General features: G+C 42.6%; 1 protein-coding gene across 1 annotated transcript in view; it reads right to left on the reverse strand.

Annotated features, from left to right (window-relative positions):
* Positions 1-253: 253 nt before the first annotated feature.
* The window catches only part of nhsa (Nance-Horan syndrome a (congenital cataracts and dental anomalies)), a 60,419-nt gene continuing 44,784 nt past the window's right edge, over positions 254-15,888 (reverse strand). The window contains exons 2-9 of the mRNA XM_062395790.1: positions 13,206-13,358; positions 11,773-11,906; positions 11,102-11,164; positions 9,180-9,372; positions 7,449-7,580; positions 4,058-6,883; positions 3,511-3,634; positions 254-3,428 (exon numbers count right to left, since the gene is read on the reverse strand). Of these exons, the coding sequence (XP_062251774.1) occupies positions 2,798-3,428; positions 3,511-3,634; positions 4,058-6,883; positions 7,449-7,580; positions 9,180-9,372; positions 11,102-11,164; positions 11,773-11,906; positions 13,206-13,358 (4,256 nt within the window). The 3' untranslated portion in view covers positions 254-2,797. The remainder of the gene's footprint in view (positions 3,429-3,510; positions 3,635-4,057; positions 6,884-7,448; positions 7,581-9,179; positions 9,373-11,101; positions 11,165-11,772; positions 11,907-13,205; positions 13,359-15,888) is intronic.

Raw genomic sequence — 15,888 nt, forward strand, 5'->3', positions numbered from 1 at the left:
CACTTTTTTGCAGGATTTTCTATGATGGCTTCTCAGGTTAAAACTAATTTGATTTGATTTATTTAGTGTTTGTCTAAAACATTAAATCAGTGAGGAGTGACTACAGCTGTCAAGTAAAGGTAGGAGAGTAAAAAGTTAAAACAGAGATGGAAATTTGTAAAAGTAAATTGTACTTAAGTACAAAAATAAATAAAAAATAAAAGTAAAATAGGAATTAAAAGGAGAACAATTCACATCACCACAGAGCAACGTGTTCATTTTCAAAGCAGTCACATTTATTTGTCTGTTTTATACACATTTGCTAAGCAGCCTGTTGTGCTCACAGTTGGCTTCGATAGGATCTACTATGGGATTTCCACAATGCTTACTAAAAAATAAATACAAGACAAAGTGTTCCACAGCTCAAAAATATACAAAGGTCTGAAATTAATGTAAACGTTCAAAACAAATTTTTTTTACACAAGAAACAATTAAACAACCTTTGTGACACTTACAAAAGTTATTGTATTTACAGCATGTTTGTACAAAAACAACAACATTATACTATAGAGATTGATCGGACATGAAATGCATCGAGTACCTTAAGTTACACTAATGCTTCTTTAGTGTTGGTTCGTGTTTTCAAGAACGCTTGAGTCACGTAAACAAGATGAGAATAAAACGGTTTGATGCCAATAACACGTACATGTTGCAGCCTTTGGCAGAAGCATCTACACCACTCCTACAGCGAACTCAGAGTGAGGATAAAATTCAAAGAAGAGTCAAACAGCTCCGTGTAAAAGTCTATAAATATGTCCAGGTACAGCGAGAGACCAATGAAACATCACTTTATCAGTGCAAAGGAAAGAAAATCCAATGTTGGAATGAAGGTTAACAGACCTAACCCACTGTGTACCCTGTTATACATGTATGGAACTGCCTCAGAGCGGAGTGTCATTATTAAGGCCAAAATGAAGACACTTACAGTGCAGCAGTAGCGAAGAACAGTCTTCTAACATGGTCATGTGGCTACAGAGACTCCACCAGCTTTGCATAGTTCTTGATCACTACAGTAAACACTATTTATTTATCAAAAACAGCTTCAGAGTACCAGGGTTACAGCTATAACCTCTCTTCTAGCTTATGGCTGTGTGTGTGTCATCTTTAATGACATTTAATGCGTTGCCTACTTAATTGTCTCTGAAAGCCAGTGTCTCAAATAAATTGTTTTATTTGTCTCTTACAAACAAAATAAGCAATTGAATACAAAATTTGTTTAAAAATTCCAGCAATTCATTGCATGATTTCATAATTTTTTTCTTTTTTGGGGGGGTGGGGGGTTGTTTTTAACCAAATCTGGGAGTGTATGGAGATTTTCTGTGTGGGGAATAAAAATAAATATATTGAGATTAGTTCACACAGAAAATGTGACTGTTCTGCTTCTGACTGGGAGTAAAATAGAACAACATCTGTTACAAAAAAGCAGCAAATGCCACAACTCCAGAGCTAGAATTTCCATTGCAGACGATAACCTGGCTCCTAATATGACCCTACGTCCTCCATCCTAACTGAAACACTCGACTTGCTGAGGCCCAAAGCTGCTTGGTCTCAAAAGCTGCTTTCAGACATGCACAGAACTCTGGATTATTAACCCCCCCCCCCCCCCAGAGTGATTGGATTTCTGTGTTACTGTGAACGCAGTCTGGACCCAATCTCCAGAGTTCATGTCTGAAAACAGCTTCATTGTCTATATTTATATTTTTGATCCTCCTGAACACTTTCCACTCGCTTCCTTCAACAATTCAGTCAGTAAACCATAAATTACTTTTTATTGCATTTTTCAATCTTTTTTAATTTTGTCTTTCTCCTAAAGCTCTCCTGTTTCACCTCCTGTTACTTTTTAATAACTTTTTCTTCTCCCATGTTTTCACCTGCTCACGCCTTTTCTCCAGAGATTGTCAAGTTAGTGCTTGGCTCTGACGTTTCCTGTCTCACCTCTAATCCCTAGCGTTATTGCATTAGAACTTTAAAATGTTGTAATAAATCACATTTCATTGATTTCATTAATATATGCTCTTAAAAGGGACTGAGGAAAGTATTTAAACACATTACATCAAATGTCTCCCAGGACTTTGAGTTGATGGGTTGTGCTGTTTGTGTTTGTCCTGATGTTCAGTTGTGAGTATCAAAATAATCTTGGTATAACTCGTGTTAGAAAATGTACAAATTGTGTGTCTAATTGCATAGGTATTCATAGAATACATACAGTTCTTGAAATATATTTGTCTATTTTAATGTCTATAAAATATGGAAATTTCAGAGTTTTTTGTCGGCAGAAGAGGGAAAACAGATCAAACATGAATATACTTGTTTTGTTGGGAGTCTGCTGGGAGTCATATATGGCTTTGGGCAATGTGCCATACACTAACCAGCTTGTGTTTTCAGTGGAACTCAACTGGAGAAATGTTTAACCTGTAATTGATTTTAATGTATCATATTTTTCTAAAATGCAGCTGCTGAATAACCCAGTTCTTATACTAACATTTTATTTCAATTTTAGAATAACTAAATGTATAAAATATTTTTGAACACAGCGAAACACAGATTTAAAATATCAACAAAAAAAAACACAAATAGGAAACTCATCCATATTTAGTTCAATTATGATTTTTTTAATAGCATAGGTTTCCCCCTAGCCTTCTGTGTAACCAAATTATCCTCATCACAACTAGTATATATTATTACCCACTCTTGTCCATCTGTTTGATGTTTAAACTAAAAAAATAATTTCATACCTTTGACATTTATACTCTGTTTTCTACGTGGAGCCCTGTGACGAGCGGTCATCGTGAGGACTTCCGTCTGAGTTCTCCGCCTCGCCCTCGGAAATGGCCTGCATGGGAGCTGAGAACAGTCTGCTGCGCATGCCGTAGCGGCTGCTGTTGGCGGGCGGGGGGATTCTGGGGCGGCCCTGCCTGGACGCAGCAGACGTGGGGAAGGATTTGGGAGAGAAGCCCTCAGAGTAGGCTCTGGGGTAGGGGCTGGAGATCTGATCTGGCCCTGAATGAAGCTGCTGTTGTTGCAAGGGGGACGAGAAGTCCTCGGGCGGCCCGGGCGACTCGGTCAGAGAATCTCCCGGAGATTTAGGAGCGATGGGGCTCTTGAGGATCTCTGTCGCTGACATGCGGTAACTGGAATCTGAGCGGCTGCCCTTTTTGAGCAGCAGCAGTTTAAATTCCTCGTTGGAGGTGCTAGACTTCTTTACGTTCCTGTAGATGGGCACGGGGACTCTCTGCGGGCCCGGTGGGGTCACCACGGAGGTGGGCGACACCAGTGAGACTGGGGAGCTGATGGTGCTGCTGGGTGGTGTGTTTGCTGATGCAGTATTAAGACGGTTCTTCGCACCAGACTCAGTGGAGTCTTTCCGACCCAACACTTTCCTTTTGGACCTGAAGATTTAAGAATCTCAATTAAGAATCTCTGTGAATGCACAAAACCCAACAAAAAGGAGATGCTGCTGAAAATCCTCACCTGTGTATCATTGCAAACAAATCCTCAGTGGTGCGAGTTCTGTTGGGTGACAGAAACACATTGTCGTCCTCTGGCCGTGACTCATCACTCAGCAGCGACACTACAGTGTCACTGGGTGTGGAGTCTGTAACACAAATCAGTCAACATTTCAATACACTGCATATACATTATATTTAGCAACACCAATTTTTGCATTTCACCCATTAGAAAGAGGAAGCTTAGGAGTATATACAATATATATATATTTCTTAATATGGATTGTTTTTTGTTCCTGGTTGTTGAGTCTATAAAAAAACAGTCAATACTTCATATAAAATAAGGTATAAAAAATATATATATATAATATTTTAACCGATATCAAATTTATTTTGAGAAACAATTTTCCATCATATCAACGTTGTATTTTATTTAAATTTTAAATTTCTTGTTTTCCTATCCTAACTATCCAGGAAATACAGGAAATAGAAGGATAATAATAGGATATACGCTCTGCTATACATGAAGATAAATGTCACGACTCACACTGTGCATTATCCCAATAAAATACCTTTGCTGAAGTAATCCTCTGTCTCTGGTGTGGACTCGTCCTTCCCGTCCTGGGAGGCACTTTCTGCTGAAACACCTGACGAGTCACAATCCTCCTCTTTGTAATCTTCATTGCTGATTGGACTCTCTTGAATCGACTCAGATTGACCGTCAGTAGCAGACACTTCATCAAGACTGTGGGATCCACTGGTTGAACTGTGCAGAACAGAGGGAGATGAACACAGCTGTTCTTCAGAGGGCTCACTTCTCGGTTGTGCTACGGGATCTGACTGTGGGCTGCAGTCCACAGAGCAGACAGGTATTTCTACCGACTCTCTGCACGTCTCTTCTTCCTGGCTTGTGGTTGGGTCACGGACGTCGGCTGACGGCTCTGATTGGAGCCTGCACGCTGTCTCACTCTCTAGAGAAGACTCTCTGTCCTGCTCGGTCCTCAGCTCACTCTGACATGCAGCTTCTCCACATGAAAGCTCTTCATTAGAGCTAAACATTGATTTAGAGAAGTCCTGCGAAGATGTGTAGTGAGGACGTGAGCTGTATAACAGTGGACTCTTCAGCTCTAATGATTTACTACTGGAAAGTGTGCTTTTCAAGTTCACTGTCGGACATTTTCGTTTGAAAGTTGTTCTGTCCTCATGACTTTCCTCTGTGTCTTTATTGAAGGATCGGAGCTGCACTGAGTGCAGCACGGTGGGTGTGATGGACAGGGGCCGGGTGTTGAACACCTCTGAGTAAGTGGGTGCTGCAGCAGCTTTGTGTTTGTTTTGCTGAAGGATTTGAATCTGTGTCCTGTAAGCCAAGGCCTTGTTGACACCCTGAAGGGCACTTAGGTCGAGGTGGGAGGGAGGGATTATGGGCAGCTCCAGGTCTTTCTTCGTGTTGGCTCCATCCCTGCAGGAGAGCGACTGCAGGGACAAGGAAGGAAGGGAAGATTTCCTTTCAGGGACTTTAGGCCTCCTCTTACCACTGGATGGTGACAGTGGCCCGGGAAAGAAGGTGGAGGGGAATGAAGAGGTGGGGGTCTCTGACTGACTAGAGTAGCCGCTGGATGGGCTGGCCAGGCCTGCTAACCTCTCTGGAGAGGACAGCTTAAACTCACCCTCGACTGACGGCAGAGAGGGAGTGGTGGCTCTGGAGCCAGACTGGGATGTCTGTGATTCTGAGCTCTCCTGCGACTTCATGCACTCGATAACAGTCGTGCCTGTAGCTGTGCTTGAGTTTGACAAAGATCGGTAAGGATCACTGGATTTTAAATCATTCAGCAGCCACAGATCTGCATAGTCTGACTGAACGACCCCGTCATCCTTAAACGAATGTGCATCTGTGGAGCTAAAAGCACCTAGGTCAGGTAGATCGACTGGGTCCTCCACCCCCCAGACCACAAGGGGCTCTCTGGACCGTGAGGAGTTTTCTATAAGACCCGGAGAGCCGCACAAAGCTAGCTGCAGTCTCCTCTCCTTGGAAGACAGTGGACGTTGCTGCCCACATGTAATCTTTGGTTCCTTCGTGTCATGGATATTGTCATCACTGCATATTTTCCTTAAGGATGAACTCCTCTTCGGTGGAGATGGCCTCGCCTTTGGCTTTCTTAAAGAGAGGCAGCGTCTCGACAGCGACATGTGACCACTTAAGTCAGACAGGCCACAGTCGGAGCCAGAGGCGCCATAGTTATAAGTGAAGCTTTTGCTACCTTTCATTCCACAGTCAAAGTGCAAGGAGGTGTAGTACCCTTCACTGTCCACAGAATAGTGGGACACATTGTCTGCCTTCTCTGACGGCGGTTTGTCAGAGTAGCTGCTCTCGCAGGTGACCATGCTGGTGTAGCTTGGGCAGCCTAGGCTGCTCTCTGCTTCTCTGTTTGGCTCGGGGCTGAAGTCCTGGGGGCGCTCAATCTCGGGGTGGGGGTAACTCCACTCCTGCTCGATGGGAGTGCTGACCCCTGCTTCCTCTAATATGTCCATCGCAGTGGAGGAGAAGGAGCCTGTCCGCTGGGTCCTGATGCCCTGGTAGTGGTCCAGCATGAAGCCGGTCGGGTCGTCGTTGTTGTGAGTGGCGGCGTTTAGGGAGAGTTCGGAGTCGCAGTGTGAGGAGCCGGTCAGTGGTGGAGAGGCTGCAGGTTGGATAGTCTCTGAGGTTTGTGAGGGGCAGGTGGAGCTGCTCCCGCTCCAGTTTCCGCTAGAAGACTGATGGTCCTCCTTGTGGTCCATCTGGCCTGCCAGCACCCCTGCAGCAGAGACGGAATGGACAGGGCTGCTGAAGGTGTCTGAACTAGAGGAGATCTCACAGCTGCCCATATCCGTCTTTCTGGGCAGATGGGATCTGGTCCTCTCCATCCAGCTGCGCTCTGGACTCTCAGAGAGCTGCTTGTACTTGAGGCCCAACTGGTGTTCAGAAATGGCCTGGTCATCTGTGCTCTCCTCTTCATCCTTCAGAAGCAACTTCCTGGGTACAGGCAGGAAGTTCTCTGGGTCGAAGGGGGAAAGCTCCTCCTCATCATAACTGTCATTTTGCCCGTTATCCATGATCCTGCTCGTGTCTCGAGGCAGACTCCTTGAGCGCAGGCGTGCGTCCACAGAGGCAGTGAACATGGCCTCAGCTCTGTCGGGCAAGGAGGTGATGTTGCCTGCTGAGTAAGAGAGGGAGACTCCCTGGACCCTTTGGCCCCTGATCCTCCTGCGAGACGGGGCTCCTGAGATCAGAAAGTCTTCAGTTTGGCAACCTGAGTCTCTGGTGCTGAAATGGCTGTCCAGCTCCTCATTAGAGGGAGTGATGTTTGGACTGACATGAACGATCACTGTACGCTCTCTAGAACTTGGAGAGTCATCAGAGTCTGGGAGTCAAAGTGGATGAAAAACATTAGAAAAGGCAATGGAACTCAGGAAGGACTCCAGTTTAAGGTTTATATTTGATCATTTCATTGATTTTAATTCATGAACATCTTTATTTTTCAAAATGTTTAAAGTGCTGATCATGAATCACAAGATTTTTTTACTTGACATTCTCTCTCTGTCCTCACTTCTTATCATCTCACGACTATCAAGTGTCTAATAAAAGCATGAAATGCCCCAAAATACCTTTAAACAGACTACAAATATTCCTGCAGTCACTGGTTGATGTCTTTCATATTTATGTTGACATCATATAGCTGCTCTGTCAGATTGTCTTTAACAATATACTGATAGGGCTTAGATAATAACACACAATAGCACTGAAACACTTTATATTACTTATAGCACCAATTGCCTTTATAATGAACCAATGCCACCACATGAGACTTAACCACTGAACCATACATTATGTCTGACATTACAGTAAATTACACAAACATTACCTTTATCACAAAAGCTTCACATATCAGGTGTGTTTCTGAAGCAGAGTTGGATGAAGTAACTTACCCAAATCTTGCTGCACCTGTCTGGGAATGCCAGCGACAGTCCTCCGTCTCCGCAGCTTCCTCCTTCTCTGAAGCAACGACTGGGAGTGAACGAGCGAGCAGCGCACACTAGCATCTCTGTCAAAGCCAACCCCTGCAACGGAGACACGACATCTGAGGAATCTTTGTTTAGTGGCAACTGCAGCGATTCCTTTTTTAACTCTCACACTGTCTCCGTAAAAAAAAGAACTGATAAAACGGTCACAGTGAGGAGTGGAGTTCAGCAACCTGACGGAGCACTAAGACAGAAAGTTGGTGCTTGGAGTAAGAAAGAAGAGTTTTACCTCCTTGGTGTAGCGCCTAAACTGTCAGGTTAACCCTAAACTAAAGAAATAAAAAGAAATGTATTTGACCCTTACCGAAAACATGTCAACATGTGGATGTGTTACTAAAGAGAAAATCCTGTATCTGTGTTGTGTTGTGTTGTGTTGTGTTTCCTCCTCGTCTTCCAACCTCTCCCTCCCCATACGTAATGACTGTCATGTGATGGCAGGTCAGGCTTTTCAGCACCATAGCAATTGCTCGACTTTGCTTACAATGTGCATTTTTAATCCTAAATTGTCTCTGGCTCAGTGCGTGTCCGTGTATAACTCTTCTCTGAGTCAATGCGGATGCGATTAAGTAACACAAGGCAGATCTTTTCAACTTATTGGACAGAGCTCATTAGCATTCATGTCGCAGCTACTTGCTCTTTGCACAGGCACAAAGGGTCAGAGCATGAGAAAGACAGTGAACAGGGCTCGAAGCATGACTTGCACAGTCACAGTGATTCTCTGCAGCAAAATCAAGGCAAATGATGGTGACATTTATTAATTAAGAGCAGAATTTACAGATTCCTTGAGAATCTTTTTATCTGTATATATTATGTGTTTTGTAATACAGGGAAAATAAACATTGCCTAGTAATTATTAAGCTAAATGAGGAGCGATAGCACAGTGCCAAAAGTGACTGAGAATCTGTATTGTGTATATTTAATAACAGTGAATAGGAATTACATAATAATTTGCATTAGAGATGGATGATGAAAATGACCAGCCAATAGCATGAAGACTGTTAATAGAGGCTCTGCTGCGTAGAATGTTCAAACATACACCTACCGGCACTTCAAATGCTAAATAATCAACATGCTATATATTGTTTGTTGACTCTGGGGAATAAATAAGGTTTAATGTATTAGTGTGTTTAGCAGGTTCATAATTTTAAATTGAGATATTTTTCAATGACAGATTAATTCTTGTCTTGTGTCTTTGTGCCTTAAGACGAGACAGGTGATTACTAGCTTATCTTAGCATAGCATTAAGAATGAAGCAGGTGGAAACAGCTTACATGTCCAAGGTCACAAAATCCAATTTAAAAATGACCAGTTTTTGTTTAATGTCAGATACTAACTATGTGAATTCATTGTATTAACAATATATATATATATCTTTTTAAACTTTTTTAAACTTTGGACAAAAGACAACTGCTAGCTGTTTTCCACTTTTTCTGCTAAGCTACCAGCTGGCTGTAGCTTTGACTTTTACCAGACACACATGGGACAGCTTTGAATTTTCTCATCTAAGCTATTTGTTCCCCAGCATTTAAAACTATTCCTTTAAGGGAAGCGACAGAAGAGTTTAAAAGGTAGCATATCTGCGGAGGAGTTGTAGATGACTCTACGTCAGACACAAAACATAAAGTGCTTTCAATTTACCAGTCACATTAATGGGGATGACACATGAGGTGATGACGTGGGAATTGCTTTTCATTCGCTCCTCTGGGGTGGGCAGCGGCAAGGCTTCAGACCAGTTAGTCTGCTTGTCCAGGGTGGAGGGGATGTTAAGGATGGGAAACTTAGACCGGTGACCTAGAGCCACCCCATCAGTTTCAGGGTCAGAGGGCGCAGCCTGCAACAGATGGATATTTGCATTGTTAGGGTGTGAAGGTTAGCTGGCATTGCATGAGAAATGGAACAGCAGAGTTAAAAACAAAATAAAGATCAAACTCAGCTTCAGAGAGGGAATGTGTAGTGCAGTGATTAAAGTCAGGGATTTGACTGGTGCTGTGAAAAGTGTTTGTCTGGGAAAGGGCTGGAGGCTCGATGTAAGGATTAGTTTGACATTAATCTGCAGCAAAGACTGCTAACTGTCTGAGCAGAGGAAAATCAATGAACATGCCCTTCCATCAGCTGAGTGTCATGTTGAAGGGCAGAAGTGGTGAGAATAAAAAAAGCATGCTTTAGAGATAGAGAACAAAAAGAACAAGAATCAGGTTTCATGCAAATTGAAAAACAGACATTGAGAAATAGAAACATGTTACACCTGACTGTATTCAAGCTTACAAACACATCAGACTAATAAAAGGTTTGGTAAACACTCTACAACACATGTTTAACATTAATTCTGCTTTGTGTGAGAGCGATGTCTCATTTACTCAACAACAAAGAACAGAAATGTGACAAGCAGTCATTTCCAGTCACGACATGCTGCTTTGGAAACTCTTAGCTCATACTTCTTCAATCTTTGGCACCAATGTGTGTTTCAACCAAAATATTTGAGTGGAAATACTTCACAGCAGCATTCCTCTGAGCGTCAGTATCAATCACAGCACAGTCCTCCCCTCTGACGACTCCACAGCCTTTTTTCCATGGGCCTCCTCAGGCTCCCCAGCTTAAATACAGGAGATCCCCTGCAACTTCTACCTTCATGCTAAATGAATTAAGTCTATTAAAGTCTTACCTTGAGATTCCTACACAGAGGCACATGTGAAACTGGGAAAGATTCTCAGGCTCAACTGGTTCCCACCTCCACAAACCGACAACCTCCCACCCCCATTTAAAGCCAGTTCTTGAGCCTTTGTGCTCTCTGTTCCCAGCAGACCAATGAGACCCCGACAAAAACCCCGGCCACAAAAGAAACCAGTTTCCTTGGAAACTTCTTCCAACTAATAGAAAAAAAGAGAAATCAAAGGGCAGACCATTTACAGCTGATTTGTTTCGAGGACAGAAAGGCGTTTTTTGGAGTGTTTCAGAGGGGGCAGGATGAGTGAGACGATGGAGTGAAATAAAGAAAGAGACGATCTCGGACACGCAGGAAGAGTGGACACATACAGCATGAGAAGGAGAGAAAAAAGGAGGGGCAGTGTTTGGCGCCGTCCACAACGTAATTTCTGTCTCACAACGGGCTTCAAACATGATATATTTGGTGAGCACGGAGAAAAAAAACAGGAGGCTGTCAGCTCTTTTCAGGGATGTGTGCACTGCAGAAACCGCAGCACAGAGGAATCATGGGTAATCACAGGCACAAGCTTCGAGAAGTCAACCCTATCATTAGAGAAACCCAGGCTGCCAGGCTGTGACTGTGGCCCTCGCACACATTCCGCACATACTGCAAACCATCACACGGATCTCGACAACAACTGTCTGAGCATGTAAATGTGTGACGTGTAGCCATGGACAATTAGAGTTTCACAGCAAACTTGTAACCCCATTTTACAAACTGGGTAGATACTCAGCGGGCATGCATTTAGGAAGAGATTTGTTATGTAAATTAGACAGAGGAAAACAACAGGTAGAGGAGTTGTGAATTAAAGCGTTAGAGGAGGAGGGCCACAAGGGAGGGAGGGAGGGACCAATACCTTTCTGCTCCAGGGAGAGAAGTGACAACATTCGGTAGGGGAGGAGGAGCGGATGGATTCAAACTGAATCACAGGGCAAAAATAAAAAAAGGACAACAAAAACACACATGACAGAAATCAACATGGAGGTTTATGACATGAACAAATACTTCAACAAAAAACAAAGCAACAACAAAATCTGTGAAGAGGAGCAGGTGGACTGTGACATTATTTTGATGATTTGGGTTTTAAAAAACTTCCTTTGTAACTGCTGGTGCATGTTGATGAAACGTAAATAAAAACCCAGCGCTGTAATGTGAACCTGTAACAACCGTGCTCTGCACACACAACATGAAACAGTTCTTTACCCGTGTTTGTGCTAACTGTGTAGCTGTATCTTGTGGCTGCTTGTGTGGGAAGAAATGTGAATTTTCCTTCAATACATATGTCTGTGCATATATATATATAGTAAGAATGTCATTCATCCTCATCAAATAAAATCTCATCTAAAAAACAAAAGGAACAAAGCATTAAAAAAACACTGAAGATACTCTCTCCACTTACATGTGAATACAGCTACATGCTTGTTCAGCAAAGATAAAAACTGAATTATAGGAGAATAAATGTAAAATAATGAAATACAATTAATCCTTTAAGTTGTTAAAAAGCACAAAATGTCTCGGGCATCTCACCGTGGTTGAATTCGTGCCACTTCTCTCTTGTCTCTTGATGATGTGAGGGGAAGGGATCCTGGGCATCGGGGGCACGGCTGAGATGGAGATGGTGACCCTCCGCTCCCTGCTGCCCAATCGTCTGCTCTGGTAATCTGCGACAATAGGATCACGTGAAACTCTGACAACATGACGTGTGTAACTTTTCCAATGCTCTATGGTTCCAAGATCTGTCTTAAAACTAAATGGTAAATGATCTGTATTTATATAGCGTTTTGTTAGACTTGATGACCACTCAAAGTGCTTTACAGTGCAGTGTTTATTGTTTTTTATTCCATCTGGGGCAAATTTGGGGTTTAGTTTATTGCCCAAGGCCACTTTGGCACGTAGAATGGGAGGGACTAGGATTGTACCGCCAGCCCTCTGGTTAGATTACAACCCGCTCTACCTCCCGAGCTATAGACGCCCCTGTAAACTCTGCTGACAATAACACTGACCAAAAGCTTGGGCTGTGGTTTTAATACTGACATTAAAAATACAAGAAAAACTTGAAAATATCTATACATTTTCCTACAGATTGGGAAAACATGGGAACCCAGGCCAGAAATTAAAGGGGTGGACACTACGGCCTGGCTGATAGAGATATTTAGGGGCGGATGCTGATACCAATATTAAAGAGTTTAAATAGTTTCTAATACCATTATATACTGATTGATGTATACAATAAAAGAAATTGGCAAAGATTCCTACAATGATGTACATATATGTATTGGAGGTATGATATTTTACATTTGAACCAAAAACTTTGAACAAAGATTTCATTCAGCAAACATAAACACATTTACACACAGTCTAGTGGTCATAATACAAAGCAAGTAGAATAGGTCAGCTATGAATACTGTAATTGTCAAGCTTTTATTGTTCAAGATGAAGTAGGTAGAGAAGTTAGTGTATTATATGTCTAGTTAACAGTGTTATTATAGATTATTATTAAGTTACAAATAAAGTTTGTATTATTATAATTTATAATTTGTCAATGTGTGGGTATTGACAAACTCATGAAAAGCAAATCAACAAAAAACACACAAACTATTACCAAACTTATTACCACATATGATTGACTGCACAGGTGTTTTTATTAATATATCCACCCTTGCAAAAGCACATTCAATATATGTGTCATCTAAGACCACTCATCTTCCATCCAGGGTGCAAATACAAGCTATGTCCACTAGAGGACAGAGCAACACAAAAATGAAAGTATACTCTATCTATGATAAGATGTGGGAGTTCATGGTGGGAAGCACATGTTGTAGTTTGATAATAGAAGACACAAAGGAAGAGAAAATATCTTTGAGTGGAATTAAGAATTACAAATGTAGAGGTGCCCTTGATTGTGAATGATAGAGAGTAAACTTCAGGGCTCTTCTGTGACGAGGTGCTGGGGGTCTCACCTCGGTGCAGGGCCCACAGGCTGAGGTTGGCTTGCCTGTGGAGCTCTTCTACACATACTGGCCGCGTGGAGTGGTGGAAAATGTTCCTCTGCTGGTGCCAGGGAGCTTGGTAATGTGTCGTCAGCTTACTCTCCACATCCAGGTTGGACACCGCTGCCAGACAGAGACACAGAACAGGACAGACAGTAAATAACAGAAAGAAAATGAAAAACAGCAAACACGTGTGAGTTGTTCTCAAGCTCATTAACAATATCATGGAATTAACCTGTTCCTGTTCTTAACGTTAGCACCTTAAGAACAATCAAATATTGTTCTTGATAATGAAGAATGGCATGTCACTGGATCTACAGTAAACAATGTGTACCCTCTGGTTTACAATGGAAAAGCAACATGCTTTCATTACATGGGGCAGCCTGCTGAGCTCCACGGGCACTGGTGAGAAAAGCTTCCACTCTGGCATTTTTGTGGTCGTACACCGGTTAACATCATTAAGGTGAACTCTGCAGTCTCAGAAAAATTGAATAATGGGCTTTCCATGATGGCGACAGTGTGGTGCCGTGAGAGTGGGTGAACGTTCAAAACTGTTTTGGGTTGAAATAAGCACATAAAGCTCTGCCTCTTCTTAAGATCTGAGAATGCGAAAGAGAAAGCATGAGGTCCAGTGTTAGCCTGTTTACTAATGCAATGCTAGAACCTGCTGCTAAACAGAAGATATCAATGCAATCTGATATGGTGACTTTCATTTTCTAAACATTGACCAGTGCCTGTACTAATGTCACTGCTCCCCCGCCCCCCCAACCTCCTTAGGTTACGCAGAGGGAGAGACGCTCAGCTCTCAGGTTACACATGATTCACACAGAGGCTGGAAGAGGAGGAAAGGTTTGAGTTTAAAAGGAGCTGTTTAGTGTTTATGCTGTAGCTTGTTTGTCTGGGTGGGGATGGCTGGAAATGAAAAGGTGAGTGATTTATACCGTAATGAATGAAAGAGTAGAGCTGATTCCACTAAACTCTGGATAACCCTGGAAATTCCATGGAGGGGAGAGGCTCCGGACTTACTCCTGCCAAACCCCTTGCAAAAACTCCAGAGAATGTCCGAATGAGCATGTGACACACACACTGATGGAATGGAGCTCATGTCTGAAAACGGCGATAGTGTTTGTCCTCCCCTCACCCTGAAACTAGACAAATCGGATGCATCCTTTCTCTCTTGCAAACTTAACCGTAACTCTTGTATCAATTAACTATAAGTCCAAGAGATGGATCAAAGTCAGAATATCTGATGTAATACGGCAGCATCAGTCCAACAGTCAGACATTCAGATAATTAACTACATAAAAGACTCTGACTTATGTGTGAAAAAGCATTTTACACATGTGTAGGAGAGTCTCAGGAATATTCTAAGAAACCGTTGAGCCCAGATTTTGACCGACAAACACATCTGCCCAGTCTTCTCATACCTGGCCGACTTTTGTAGGATTGTGAATGACCTGGCAGCTTATCTGACGCACAGTCTATCTGAACTGCCCCCCAGATGTATGCTGAGAGGCAGATTTGGCTGAAAAGTGCTCCAAAGTTTGCTTTGTAGTCCGGCCAGGAGCTACCTTCATTCTCTTTCACTCAGAAAAGACACAGTTCATCTGTTGATCGCAGCTACCAAAAGGTGAGGAAGAGAAGCTCAGTCTGCTGCACATGTTGCATGGTGATTTGTTTAGCAGCAGGACTTCTGTGCGTCCTCTGACTGGTCTTTTTCCAGGCAACATGCATGCAATCCCCATGTGGCCATTTGTTCAATTTGACATTTCCCATAAAACACCCCAGAGTGATCTGAAGGCGCTCTGCTGTGACCCCGCTGACCTGAAACAAGCTCTGTGCAGTGTCTTCTCCTCAGCAGTAGATTCTGGGGGTGAACTCATCAAGGAGCGGATTAACATTTGGGGAGTAGCCCTGCTTTTCTTGTCAGCGAGCTTAAGAGGTGCTGGTATATCATGCATTTGCCCTGCTTCCGGCAGCCAGCTTCATCATTAATACATATGAGTGTGGTATCAATGTTCTTATGAACCTTTTCAAAATACGCAAAATTCCCCCGATACGCTACAATTATGATCGTGGATCCTGGTGGCAGCTGATCGAGGATTATGATTCCAACTATGCAGAGTTTTTTCGGGTTTGTGTTATTTTAATTCATCTATTTTTATATCTCCACCAAGGACGTTATATGTTTGTTTGTCAACAGGATTATGCAAAAACTACTCAGTCGATATTAATGACATTTTGTGGAGGGGTGGAGCATCATCATTTTTTCACTTTCTTTAACATTGTGAGTCAACATTTTCAGTGATTTCTCCCCAAACAAATGTTATGGAAAAGTCAGCATGTTGAGGAGACTGATATTTATGAGTTTGTAAAAATATGGATCTAGTGAATTTAAATGTGGTTTCATAAGGGGACTGCTGTGCCTTGTTTCTCTAGTTTTTCTTTGTCTCCCTATATCAGCTCGTATTCCTACCGTGCAAAAACTATAATGTAAAACAAAAAAACACCAGGAGCTCAGTTGGGTTGAGATGTGGTGACTGTGGATATCATTCACACTGTGCATCATTCACACCAGTAGGCCCTTATGTCCTGTATGGAAGCCTCTACATCTGTTTATTTCATTTATTGGGTTGTCATCTTTAATTCATCA

The sequence above is a fragment of the Platichthys flesus genome, chromosome 9, assembly GCF_949316205.1.
Source record: "Platichthys flesus chromosome 9, fPlaFle2.1, whole genome shotgun sequence".
Lineage (NCBI taxonomy): Eukaryota > Metazoa > Chordata > Actinopteri > Pleuronectiformes > Pleuronectidae > Platichthys > Platichthys flesus.